Genomic DNA, 14,415 nt, shown 5'->3' with positions numbered 1-14,415 from the left:
ACACTGCTGGGACTTTTGCTATCTTTTGTTTTGAAGGTAAACAAACAAAAAAGCATGTTTAATTAAATATTGTCTCCCTTCCTCTCCCTTTAAAAAAAATTGTGATAAGCACCAATACAGAAGGTAATGAGTGGAGAAGTTTCAATTAATTTTTTTTTTTCAAAAGGAGACGATTAAATGTTTCCGGCCTGGTAAAGTGTTCATTTCAGGCAGAAAGGGGGAGAAAAAAAAAAGAAGGCGGAGGGAAAAAAAACCCCACAAAGCTTGGGGAGGGGATGAAGTAGCAAGGCCTCAGCAATTCTTTCAATTCCAGTGCACACCCAATAGTGTGTCGGGAAGAATGCACACTGGTTGGGATTTGTGGGAGAATTGTCCCGCCACAAAGGAGGGAGAGTTACGCTTGTTATAGTCCAATAAGCCATGCCAGTCAAACAAGTACCCACACTAGGGACAAAAGGAAAGCAAGAGATTCTCACACAAAAGAAAACAAGTAAGCCCATCTTTTAGTTGTGCATCAGCCTCCAGGTTTCTGCTGCACATAAATAAAAATGAAGGGGGGGGGTGTGGGTGTGTGGGGTGTGGGGGGAAATAAACAGCTTCTGGGAGGCTGAAAAATCACAACAGTGAATTTTGGGAGGACTGGGAAAAGAAGGCAGCGGCGTTAAGTGGAGTGTGCTCTTTGTGTGCAAAGGTTGGGCAAAGTGAGGGGGAAGCAAAAGGAGGACCATGAGGCAGAAGTTGTCGGCAAGAAGACTTGCTTGTTTTCCATGACGGAAATCAAAGTTAGTGAGAGGGAAGGTGGAGCAGGATGAAGGGACAAAGAGCCCCCACATCCCACCTTCCCGCAAAACCTACTTGGTGGCAGCAAGGGTTCTGCCATTTTGGAAGCATGAATATTTATCACTGACAAGTTACGTCTAACACTTCCATGGCTGTAAACCCTGAGAGGTATACTCCAGTTAATTTAATTAAATGTTGGTGGAAGCGGACAGTGTACTTTCCATCATGAGTGGTGGAGGCCGAAGGGGCAGTGTCAGGGAATGGACGGGGCTCATCACTTACTCAACGTATTTGCTCATTGTATGCTCACGCCTGATCTTAAGGGTTTGGTCAAGGTTAGATGCTGAGAATAAAATAGATCCTAATACGTCTGCCTGCCTTTCATCACAGCTTGTACGCATGCTAGTTGCTCGGCTAGCAGTTTGCAAAAATATGTAAGTGAATAATTAAGTACTATTCCTTTACTGGCATGTTTCAGAAATAATGGTATATCTAAAGAAATGTCCCCCTTTTCTTGACAATTAAAACAATTATAGCATAATTAGGCCTATTTCAAAGTTTTCTTAAGTAATTTGACATGCCAACCATTTACATTTCAGGTTTTTATTGGCTGAAAAGTCAGTCGTGAAACACAAACACACCTGTCAGCAATTAAAAAGGAAGAAATAGAGAACTGTTCAGGAAATAATATCTGTGCTAATTAAAAACATTAGTTAAAAGCTTCCTGTTTGTTCCTCCAGTTGCCCTAAGGAGTGACCTTCCCCCCAACCCATTTTTTCATATGTCGCTAACATGGTTTCCCCATCTCCTGCTTACCGTGCATGTAACTAAGACTCACGGACAGAGACAGTCATTTTGCTTGTTAGAATAGTTAAAGAGGAGTCAGATAATTATGCTTCTACTTTTGATAATATACTCTGACATCAATATTGGACTGTAAGAGAAATAAATGTTTTTCTTTATAAATGCAAGGTGTTCCACTTATGATTTTTGTATATCACATCTTACACACATTTAAACGGATGCATTTCCCAATTACCTTAGCCAAGCAAGAACATTATATAGTATTTGCAGCCTTCCTCATAGCTCAAGAGTAATTCATCGCTATGACTATGAGCTTGGCCTAATAGCTTCAGTCAAAAGCTACTGTGTTGTTGGTACTCACCCATCTTATTTCTTCAACATTTTCAACCTTTGGCAGCATCATGCTTGAAGGAAGGGTCCTAGACTGCAAAAGCACCTCTAGATCTTCTTCTGCAAGACCGCTGGACACAGAGTTTATCCTAACGCACTTTTCGGCATGGCCAAAGTCAAATTCTTCAAGGGTTTTCACAACTGTCAGTCTTGCTTCTTTCTGTGATATATATGCATTTAAAGGCACAAGAAAAGAAAAAGAAAGCTTATTTTCTAGCAGCAGAAAAGCACACTGAGCAAAAAACTTGTTGAAACGAAGTGGGGAAAAAGCTAGACAGCCAGTATATTGGTGTTCCCAAAATGCCTGTCATTCCTGGACTTTTATTGAAGCAGTCATCACCAGCACCTCGCAATTTTACTTTCCTTGTTTTTTTATAACTAGCAAATAAAATGCTTGGTTTTCACGTCTAAGTATTTCTACACTACCACTTGTAGAAAACATGACTTTTGTATCCATTATTGCTGCATATGTCTAACAAACACTAATCTTTATACTAACCACAATGTGTTGAACTAATCGTCTGCACTCACAAAAAAGGCATGTTAATCAATTTGTATAAAACAATTAATTTTTGTAATTCATGTGTACATTGCCTGCGCTAAAGCAGCATGGATGTCAGTGAGCACAGATGTATATATACTTTGCTGATTTGCTATATCAACCTTCCTTTTCTCCATATATCCAAAGTTTATTAAATCCTGTAGTAGAGTTCACAACTCACAAGTGAAAACAACGCCAAAATAACTTGTAGATTTTTCTCAAACCATGTAAACAGCTATTCTCTCGCCAGCACAAAATAAATCTCCAAAGACACACGCTTCCTGTGGCCGTTTGCTATTTTTGTGAATGTGAATTTACAAATTTGGTTAATATTTTATTTGCATGAAGAATACTCGTACGCTTTTCTGAAATGAAATGCATTTCTTGGCCCAGAGAAGAAGAGGAGAGGTGGAAGGAGAGCACTGGGCTCCCTGTTCCTGCCAACGGCAGTTTCAACCCCAAATTCCTTCCACTCGCCAACAGCCCCTAACAAATTTGCATTGTCAAAATGCACACTTATCAAAAGTCATTTCATTTGTAAAGAGTTTTTATGGGGCTAATAAAACTTTAAAGCTCCTGACTCACGGAGGTTCAGGAACGGCTTTAACAACATGCAGTCGTTGAATAGAGATGCTTTTCAAGAAAACAGGCACACTCAAGGGGGAAAAAAGAAATCACCAAAGTTAATATCCAGGCTAATACCAATCAGCGAGACAGCACATGACAGTAGATTTAAACCAGACGGATGCAAATCTTTGCCAGAGAGAGGGGCAGAGGCGGTTTCCCAATGTGGTCTGAGTTAAACAGTGTGAGGGAACAGTAGCTTACAGTTGTCAGGTCCGATCAGAACAGGGGCTCCCAGGCCAGTTTAAGACAGCTCTGCAGTGTACTGATTTACAGGGCTGGGACCCCCGATAATTAGGGTAAGTTTAGAGAAAAGCAACTGATGGCTCTAACTCGTTAAAAGGAAGGAATAATGAAGCAGAAAGTTAATGAAATCTGAAGCAAGCAGCCTTTGGCTTGGGGCTACTCGCTGTGCCTCTCTGAAGGCTGGGAGCATATGCCCGTTCATCGGACAGACGGGAACAAGGCTCACATGTATGCATCCCTGTGCTGCGATCAAGGGGCGCGTTCGGAGGTAATCTCTGGAAAATACAACCCGAAACGTCCAAACTGCTGTGAATGGACTCTGACTGGGGCCATTAGGAAAGCCACACAAAGATGCATGTAATTTACTACAAACACGTCCAGCTGGAACACAGCTCCAGCACACAGCCATCTGAAATAGTCCTTCCGAATTAGGTAAACCAAACCATATGATGCCATTACCGGGTAATACAAATCCCCTACATTTTCCTTGTCTGACTAGAGGTAATGGGTTTCTAGGGCTGGGCCGAAAGTTTCTGGATATGATGCAGAAGGGTAGCTTAAAAACATGCTCCAAACCAATTTATGCTTTTAATTAAACTCAGATTATCACCGTTTCAGCACACACTGATCCAATTTGCAAAAGAAAGATCTCCCCAAATTATGCACTAAAGCAGCATCCAATTCCAACCGAAGGCACATCTCTAGCAAACTTACAGCCTAATTCATGATGATTTTTTTCAGATTATAATAATGAGTGGTAGACCGTCTCATTAGCTATTTTTCTCCTCAGGCTGCAAACTCCCTTCCCCAAAAAAGACAGATCGTGTCTTTCTAGGTATATTTCCATACAAAACACTTATTAACAGGCTGTTGCTGTTATCAATTTACATAAACTAAATATGCAGCCCTCTGGTATGTATCCCAAAAATAACCAACAACTTCACTGAATTTATACCAACCAACAAACATGGGGAGGGAGTTGTTGTTTTTTCCCATATTTTAATAGAAAATATGTTGCTATGTTAGTTAACACACCCATGCCATCTGTTGGGTTGAGGATTGATGCATTTGCTTAGAATCACTACGTTTTAGATCTGTCTGCCTAGATACTCCAGGAATGGAAATGTTTCCTTTTCATGATAAAATACTTCTACTCACTGTAGTTTCCACATCAGGATTTAATTTACTTTTTTAATGGTGGGACAAACTGAGAGGAGCTGGTTGCCAAAGCCAGACCTTGTGAGGGTGTGCCTACCCTTCCTTCAACAGCGAAAGTCCCACAGAGTTAGTGGGGTATATCAGGTCCCCACCACATCTTCCAATAAAACATTTCATGGGTAAATAAAAAAAACGTACTAAAAGCTCTGACTAAATGTACTAAAAACATGGAGGAAAGGAAGAGCCCTTTCTGCCTTATGACACAAGGAACTGTAGATGCTATTCTTACAGTGGGATCCATGCAAAAGCCAAAATTTTAAGCTGGGTAAACTACTTCAACATTGTAACAGTAAAGAAAAAAGCAGTCCTTGACAGAATAACACCTTTATAGCAGTAGACGCAAGAATAAACCCATTTTCCAAACACTATGTAAAGTCCCTGCCAAGAATGGTCCAACTAGAATTTTTAAAGACGAGTGAAAGACCCTATTTACCCTGTTCTTTAATTCTCCCATGAGAATTACAACATTGAATAACACTCTGTCATGAATTAATAGCTGATAAAGAAATAAACCTGATTGTTAAGTAAATGATTCCACCCCGAGGTAGCTTTGGATGGTGGTATCCCCATTGGGTCCCACATGGGCTGGATTCTTCATCAAACTGAACAAGAGAGAAAGACAACACAGAGCTTAATGGTAAACAGTGATATTATTAAAATACATTAAATGTGCAACTTGTGCTGGAAAACCCACTGGAAAAAAACTTGGTCAGGGTGGCCACTTTAGCATCCCTTCTGTTTGACTCTGAGGAGGACACGGAATGATGTTCATTACCACGCACAGCTAAGCCAACTGGAGAAGATAAAGGTTTCAGTGATGCAGCATCACCAACAAATCCACCGCCACCCAGACACACAGACACTGAAATAAAAGACGGTAATACGCGTGTTGCCGGCTCGATTGGCACCCATTAAACCTAATAACTAACCATCCTCATGAGTTCCTAGCTCTGAATTATCAAATCTGCAAAGAAAACAACATCCATCCACTTTTACACTCCAGTGGAAGAGGTGGTCCCTTGCGGCGGGGCTGTGCAGTCTCGCCATCTGGAGAATAAATCGAGTGTGAAGTACAGTATAGTTTGGGACCAAGCTCCGTGGCGGCAGCCCAGCAGTTAGTTCATTAGTCCCAAATTTGCGGGGATTAGTGCGGTATCAGCTCTACTGTCGGATGGGATCAGGCAGGCAGAGCGCGAGACTCAGGGAAGGGGGTGGCGGCAAAAAAGGAGACCCTTGGGCTTATTTATAAAACTACAGAGTATAAGCGCACCCAAATAGGTGCCTTTGGTAACAGTATTATCATAGTCTCCTATGAGCTGAATCAGTACCTTTCCTTCTTTCCTTCTTTTTTTTTTTTTTCCCCTTTTTTTCTTTAAGTTATATGTCAAGACATAGAAATATCCGCTTTGAAACAGAAGGATGCCACAGAGCTGGAAGCTCAGCTGCCCACTCACCCTGGATACAGTGTTAATACAGCAATAATGAAGCAAAGATTAACAGAATTTTGGGGACTGCAACAGCAGACGGAAAAATGACATTTTTGTCTTTCTTTTCAAACTGGTACGACACCCCACAAACTAGTTTTCCAGCACTGTGATTTCTAGACCTGCCTGGTTTTGTGGACAAAATCTTTATTTTGCTTTATCTTTCTAGCCTAGTCTTACCTCCCCTTTTTTTTTTCCCCTCTCAAGACCTTCAGGTCTTAATGTAAAGATAGTGCGTATACTTAAAGATATGTTTATGTATATCTCTCATCCTGTTAACGCATTTTGGTAATAATTCTTCATATGGAAATGTAAATATATGATGTGCTAAAATGGCAGGCCAGAATCTATCATCCGCATTGCCATAATGAGTTTGCATGTTTCAACTGGCAGAGGAAAATTAATTACAATTCAAGTTATTTTTTGTGACAGGTCTGACATGGTAAAAACATACAATTATGTGTTAATGTTACTTCCCTTGAGTCGTTTGTTTACAGGACTTGACTTGAACCTTTTGGCACTCGTATTAGTGCATACCCTATGAATGCATCTCTCAAATAAGATTCTGTGAAAGCGCACACATACATTATACACTCCCAGTGATTTTTTGGGGCAAAATTGAGTTTCTGCAGAGGGAAATCTTCACATTTTTTACATACTTTGTCTCTGTTACTGATGTCATACAGAATGCTACTTCATTTAGTTTCAAATTCACAAATGGGATTGGCAAGAGAAAAGACAAATTACATTTGTTTTTAAGGAAACAAAGAGAACGGTAACCACAGAGCAGCGTGTTTCTGAGAACAGGAGGTGCCTAGTTCATGAGACTTGCCTTCTACCTTGCATGCATCAGGTACTTGTGAGAATAAATCTTTGAAATGGCACATATTTATTTCTAGTTAATCTTGTTAGACTGAAAAACTGATGTAAAACATGCATACACTGCAAAGCCTTCAGGAAGCTGTTACTAAATAATTTATTTTAGTTACCTTTGAGCAGATAATCAGTTGAGGAGTTTTTAAAGACTTACGAAGTTTTAAAACACCTTTTGGTTCAATGGGGAACACACCAAACCCACCCTGTAATCCTAGAGGAAAGAAGAGGCAGGAGTGAGGAGGAAGAGAGCGAACAGGGCCTCCATCGTGTATGTCAGTGTTTCACCTCTGCAGTTCAGGCAAACACATTTTAGAGCACTACAAGATTCTGATTTTTCCACTACTCCTTCCTGAAACTGTTGAATTCTTTCCTTAATAATGATTTGGTCTAGTGAAGCCTTTTCTTTTTTTATACCAACCTTTTCACTTTTCTGAAAGAGAGATTCTTCATGACATAATGAGTCATCTAACTCTGTGTATCTCTAGCATCTGCTGCTTTTCTCTCTGCTCTGCTAATTGTCTTTCCATGCAGTACGTGGTCTAGCAACACTAAAATGAAGCAAACTTCAGTGGCCAGCATTGTGAACTAAGCTGCAATTTAATTATGCTCTGCTGAGGAACCTTAATTTCTTTGCCATTTTCCTACAGGTTTTATTTAAGGTCTAGGAAAGCATCAGTGCACCTATCGACAATATTTATCCTGTATTTTTAAAGGACAAGATCTCTTTAAGCTGTTTATGAATAGCTGGGAGCTGCTTGCTGCCATGTAAGCTTAGCAAGCCTCTCCCTCCCTCTACCAGTGTGGCCAGTGTGGATCCTGAAGATATTAGGTGGGGTCTGTCCAGCCTCGTCAGAGTTGGACAATTTCCACATATAATGATCGAGTAATGGCCTGGCTTGAGATGCTGTGAACGTGAGGAACCAGAGAAGAAGAACCTGAGGTCCACACAGCTGGCAGCCCAGAGCCTAAGGATCAAGAATCCCCACAAAGCTTTATGGGTGCTCAGCTACGTAAGCACTATGTCTCTGCTGAGCCAGGGTACCTGAGACGTGTATATTAGTGCAAGAGCAACACATTTTCACAAGTTGTATTTCAGATATTTTTCTGACTTGCATGTCTTTCATAGAAATTTAAATAGAGGCCAGTAGGTTTCTAGAACGAATTGGCACACAGAATATTCACATAATGTGAGGACTTAGCATAAATATCTCTGTAGCAAAAACAATACAGCACAGGGTGTGTGTGTGTGTGTGTATACATAAACACAGAGACAGGCTTATACTTTAAGACTATGTGTACAGAAATATATCAAAAGGTTTTTTAATGACAGTACGATATACAACAGCTTCAATAAAATTTTGTTCATGTACGTAGGCAGCTATTCTTTGGTCTGCCAACTTATATAAACACTTACAAAAGAGATGTAAACAACCTTTCAATTAAGACAAATCAAGCTAACACTAATTTAAGCTGGCTGCAAGATGTAGTCTCTTTACTTTTTTCCCTGGCTTTCTAAGGATGCTTTTGGTTTTGTGACAGATTAGCATCACAAATGAAAATTCTTTAGAAGCATTAGTGTTAATTAGTCTTCCTGGACAGTCCAAATGGGCTGCTGCACGATGGAGTGAGACCACAAAATATTCAATCTGATGTATCAATTAAAAAAAAAAGGCTATACATGTCTTTCATCCGGTACATGAACTTAACTGTATGTTACGGTTATTTTTGATTTAAAAATATTCTAGCTTAAGGTATATTTTCTTGGCATTATGTAATAAATTAATATGGAAAATGTGTAGATTTAAACATTAATTTTTTATTTTTATAAATTTATCTTTTTTTAATGCTGATAATGAAATACATTGCTGTCGGTCAAAAGTACATCTGCTTCAGTAAATTATCAGTCCCTGTTCAACAGCTGATTTCAGGTGTGGTGATCCTCAGTGAGATATGGATCAAACATTTTGAAGATCACAAATGCTGTTTAATTACTGCAATTATTTAAAAAATTACTTGAAAAAAAATTAAAACCAAGCAAGGTAAATGTTAAACAGTGTGTGAAGTTAAAGGCAAATAAAAGTTTATCATAAAGAAAACAACCGTCCAGAGGCTTACGCCTCCTTGTATTGAAGGAGCCGGCATCTGCCCCAAGCTGCTCAGAAGCCCCTAGGAGCGAAGAAGGCATTAAGGAAAATCAGGTCAGCTGTGCCATGGCTTCCTTCATCCTTCCTCTTTTCTGGAAGAAACTTTTCCCAGTCTACCTGCAATCTCAATAAAACTAGATGTTTTAAAGAGAAAACTTGGAGCAACTGTGCGTGTTTTTGGTATTGTGCAAAGACTGATTAATAGCTCTTATGTCAGTTTTCATGAAGTCCTTTATCTGCATTGGTAAATTAGCAAATTAATATTCCATAATGTGATCAAAATCACACAGAATTCCCTAAGAGCAAGTGTTTACAGGTCATGTCCACAGTAAAATCATACTTGTGCAAAAAAGTTCTCATCTCATCCTTTTCAACTTATGTTTTAAGTTAAGTTGTGTCACCTTGTCAATGCATTTCCACGCAACAGGTTTAGCATGGGATTTATGACACTAACTGGTCACTCAGGTGTCTGATGCTGAGCAAGGCACCCCCAGGAAGTCCTCCCACCAGGTGGGTTCTTGTGCCATCTATAAGAGAACTTCTTAAACCTTCTCATCTCACAGGCAGTTTTTTAAAGCAGAGGTCATCTTGTGTAGTCCTGCGTGCCGTTGTGATATCATGTCGTTAGTATCCACTTCTGTTTATAGATCCTCTGAGAAAATCTATACCATCAGACAACTTAGCTCCCAACTTCACCTGAAGATCTTGGGCCCCAATTGCCCACACAGGACAACTGCTTATTTACATCCAGACTCTCCTGTGTGGGAGTGAATCATCTATTTCTTCCAAACCAAAACACAGGTGTGGTTTTAGAGATGGATCTCTCCAGGCATCACACCCAAAGAGCAGTATGGGCAGGACTGCACCAAGTTCAGCTGCCTCCACCCTGCTCAGTCCGGTGATGCTGCTCCAGCAATGCCTATGTACCTTCCAGCACTCACATGTACCATCTTCCCATGACCCAGGGCATGCAGCACATATTCTCTGCTAAAGGCTAAAAACCCCCATGTTGATATGGCATGCTGCTCACAGTTTCAGCTGCTGGAACTGAAGAAAAAACACCCAGAAAAACAACCATACTGTAGGTCCATCAAAGCCCCACTGTATCACGGGCAGACCCAGACCCATGTGCCATGTATCCATTGCTGCAGTCAGTCTGCTCTAGAGGTTTGCCCCTATGCAATGTGGACGTAAGCCCCTCTGCCTCACCAGGCAAGGGCAGCAGGGATCTCTCCTTGCATCAGATGCATTTACCATTGTAGAAGTAGCCTGTAATTGCAGTAATTACTTCCATGGGAGAATAATGTTAGGAGAGCATGAACGTAATTTCAGATGTTTTTAAGTTTAGAAGCTTGAAAGAAGTACATGCCAGGAGCACTGAATGGATAGCTCTCCACAGGGATGTTCAACACAGGAAACTTTGATCTAACAAGCTTTGCACTAAATTGACACAACTCTTGCCTTCCTGCAAAGCAAACTTGTTTTGTACATGTATTTCTCAGCCAGTGCTTACCTTAACAAAGACCCACCTCGCTACGCTGGATTTTCCTTGAAATCCTCCTTCTTTCTCTACCAGAAGGGCTTCCTTCTGACAGAGTTCCCACTTGGATGGGTGCCTGGGCTGAGTCAAGGAACCCAAACATCCCACTCCATCCCAAATGCAGGTTTTAGCACCTCCTGTAGGCAACATTTTCTCAGATGCTCCTAATGATGTGACGAAGCCCGTTACAGCTAGCTGTTCACTCTTGGCAGAGTCCCTGAAGAATGGGCAGCAGTACAAAAGCAACTGCACCCCCTTCTTTCCACCCCCACACCCCCGAAGTGGGAGAGGGGAAACAGCACCAGAATGCCATGTCCCGCATGTCCCTGCATCAGCAGTGACTAGCTGAGGCAGAGACTGAGCCCTCATATAAAATAAGATTAGCTCCATGACTCATGTATTCATGGCAAGGAGTAAGGATTTTTTAGAAATGACTTCACTCATTTTCCATGGTCTAAACCAAACCTGACTATGTGAATTTTTCTCTGCCTAGACCTGTGATCGGTGTCAAAGAAACAGATATTTTTCTCCAGTTTGAAAGCAGGACCTGAGGAAGTGGTTATTTTCTAGGTCAAATCTCCCCTCTGTCAATCCTATGGTTGTAGTGTGGTATTTGTACATCATTGATAAATGTATTGTACTGGTAAAATATAATGCACATCTTTCTAGACAAGTAGAAAATAAATCTTAATTGTTTATTGGTGTTCTTCAAAACCTTTATAAGTCCCTTATTTAGATATTCCTGATTACAGTGGAACAAATTACTGGAACATTTTTTCTCTAAGCTTTCCTTCAACAGTATTTCTTTCCTGAAGAAATCAACTGTTTTTAATGCTAGGCTGACTGAGAAGGAGCTCCTTAGTGGGGCTTCTGCTATATCTGTACAGTCAAAAGCAATTTTAGTGCATATTCCCCAATAAAAGGATAAGATAAATCAACACACGTTTATTTCTACAAGATCTAAGCAGTTCCTACCCTCTTCTGCTTATTCCCCGTGAATGCCACATTTTTTCCCTGTGCAAGCATTTCCAATGCAACTGTTTCTCAAGCCAAGATGCAAACTGGATCACCAAAGCAATCACATCAGAAAAACTCACGTTTATTTTATTTCTGGGTGGGAGAGTAGGATTTTTTTTAAACCCAGACCATTTCAGCAGTCCTGTTTACAGCATGACCATACAAACAATTGCATCACTGCAAGCAAGGGGTTGCACAGGATGACAGCAAGCAGCTAGGAAGGGCAACATGGAAAGGGGAACTTCTTCAGCTATTTTTATTTCTTCCACCAGAGCCAAGCAGCTAAGCACCCATCATTTCACTTGTTTTGTGTTAATGAGGAGAGTAGCAGGTAGGATTCAAGCAAGTGCCTGTATCCCAAAACAACCATCACTACAAGCCCCCATTCTTACATCCATACCTGCTTACCCGTAATGTTACCTCAGCATAACTGACTAGGTAACCTGTAAGCAGGACACCCTATTAAAGCATCAGTTACTTGACTAACACAACTTTTGCCTTCACTTATGTTGCTCCCTTCACAACAGTTTTCCACACCTGAACATGCAGGCTCCTTCACCCATGTTTCTGTGACCTACTGTTAGATCTGTTCAAGTCCAAATCCGACATGGATTTCATCCACTTCAAGCAGTCTGTCAGGCTTTAAGCTCAAATTCTTCACATCTGGCTTATCAGGTATTTTCTCTCACTTGTTGGACAGTGACCGTGCCAAATGCAATGTCAATAAAAGACTAATAAGATGGGTTCAGCTTTGGACCATTTCTTAACACGAATAATAAATGCTGGGGCCAGGCTGGACCCTGACTTTGTACTGATTTAACTACTTTGAATTTAGTTAACAGCAAAAACATTAAGCTGATGCAAAGCTTTGTCATGCATCCAAAGTGCTACTAGCAGTATAGTTTATTTTCTTGTGTGAATGAACTACATGGACAATCTGGATTTTATAGCAGTATCATTGCATTCAGATAGTACTGCTGCTTTGTTTTTATTATATTAATTTTAAACCAACAGTGATAAAATGGAATCCAGTATTCACAAGTTTGATACCTATTAAAAGAGCATTTATTTTTTCTCACAATATCCCAACTTGCTTTATTGTTGGGTAACTGTCTGGGTTAAATACGTATTTAGCAATTTTTTTGTCCCTTTGACTTGACACGAATCTCCTTCTTGATCTGATTGAAGGAGTGCCTAAAGAGAATCATGAAAACATTTCCTACTTACCTAACAAACTCTTAAGGGAAACTGTTCTGCTTTACTTGCTAAACCTATTTACACTTTATGATTCCCCCAGTAATAATGTGTTTCTTATTGAGACCAGAAGGTAGTTTTCCCCCCAAAGTGCTCAGAGATTTCTTCTCCAGCCAGAATCCCCACTCCCATCACCTGCATCAGGTGCAGGTTAACCTTGGTGGGAGTCGGGTGATGTTCCCTTCCCTTTCCTTGGCAGTGGCTGGGCGCCCCCCCGCCAACCTGGGCGGGGGCCCCCCCCCCCCCCCCCCCCCCTGCCACTGAGCATTGTGTCCCTTTGGCAGCTGCCCCTGCAACCTCTGGAAGCTTGCCGGCTCCTTTTGCTCATTCCGGCTGGGCACTGAGGCACTGTCCCTGCCAGCGTGTTTGTGGCACTTATGCTGGTGTGTGGTTATGCTGCTGGATGTGGCAGGATGTTCAGGTCCTCTGCTGGTTATGGTGTCTTTGCTTTTTCCTGGGATGGGCCTGTGGTCAGTACAGCCCAAGGTAGTCCTCACACCACGTGTCTGGGGTTTGCTCTACATCTAGAGAACTTCACTTATTTTCTGAGGGTAACTTTGGTGCTGTTCTGCTTTATCTGTCAGTGAGTTCCTTACCCATTTCTCTCCCCGCTCTTTCATTTGGCATGCAATGGTCAACAAACTTCCCAGGAAGTCTCCTCTTCAGAGGCAGCAGGTTTCTGCAGGATGGGTGCAGGAACAAGTCTGTTGTCCCTCTTGAGACCACTGGACTACTCCCACATCTGAGGGTGCTGTACTGGGTACCACAGTACCGGAAAAGCATTGTAAAGAGTGTATTTTACCAAAGTGTCTTTCTTCTCTGGTTCATCATTCATCTTCCCCAGTGGGATTCAGACAGAATTGCAGAATAACAGAATGGCTGGGGTTGGAAGTGGCCTCTGGAGGTCCAAACCCTCTGCTAGAGTTGGTTGCCCAGGACCATGTCCAGGCAGCTTTTGAATATGTCTGAGGATGGAGACTCTGCAACCTCCCTGGGCAGTGGGAGTGTCGATTTAATATAGATTTGCAAACAAAATTGTGAAATTTCACTTCCTCACAGTGAAAAAATGTTTCCTGACATTCAGAGGGAACCTCCTGTGTTTCAGTTTGTGCCCATCACCTCTGGTCCTGTCACTGGGCAGCCCTGAGCAGAGCCTGGCTCCCTCCTCTTTGCACCTTCCCTGCAGATACTTACAAACATTGATGAGATCCCCCTGAGCCTTCTCTGCTCCAAGCTGAACAGTCCCAGCTCTCACAGCCTTTCCTCATAGGAGGGTGCTCCAGTAAACTTTGTAATTTTTGTGTCTCCTTGCCGGACCCTCTCCAGTATGCCCATGCCTCTCTTGCACTGGGACCTGTGGCATTTTCTTCCAAATGATTCACAAGGATTAAAAGTCCTCTCTGCTACTTGTCAGAAGTCTTTGAGCATACTAAAACTACTTCTTTTTCATTGTCTCAAAAAATGTTAAGGTCCATTTAAAAAAAAATTGCTGATGTT

At 41.4% G+C, this 14,415-nt stretch overlaps 1 protein-coding gene across 1 annotated transcript in view; it reads right to left on the bottom strand.

The window, feature by feature from the left end:
- CLYBL (citrate lyase beta like) overlaps positions 1–2,134 on the bottom strand; it is a gene marked incomplete at its 5' end in the record, with an annotated part of 28,120 nt that extends 25,986 nt beyond the window's left edge. The window contains one exon of the mRNA XM_010083908.1: positions 1,946–2,134. Within this exon, the coding sequence (XP_010082210.1) occupies positions 1,946–2,134 (189 nt within the window). The remainder of the gene's footprint in view (positions 1–1,945) is intronic.
- Between the last annotated feature and the right edge of the window lie 12,281 nt (positions 2,135–14,415).

Source organism: Pterocles gutturalis, unplaced genomic scaffold, assembly GCF_000699245.1.
Source record: "Pterocles gutturalis isolate BGI_N339 unplaced genomic scaffold, ASM69924v1 scaffold15865, whole genome shotgun sequence".
Taxonomy (NCBI): Eukaryota; Metazoa; Chordata; class Aves; order Pterocliformes; family Pteroclidae; genus Pterocles; species Pterocles gutturalis.
The sequence above is the reverse complement of the archived record's forward strand: the minus strand, read 5'-3'. Positions and strand labels throughout refer to the sequence as shown.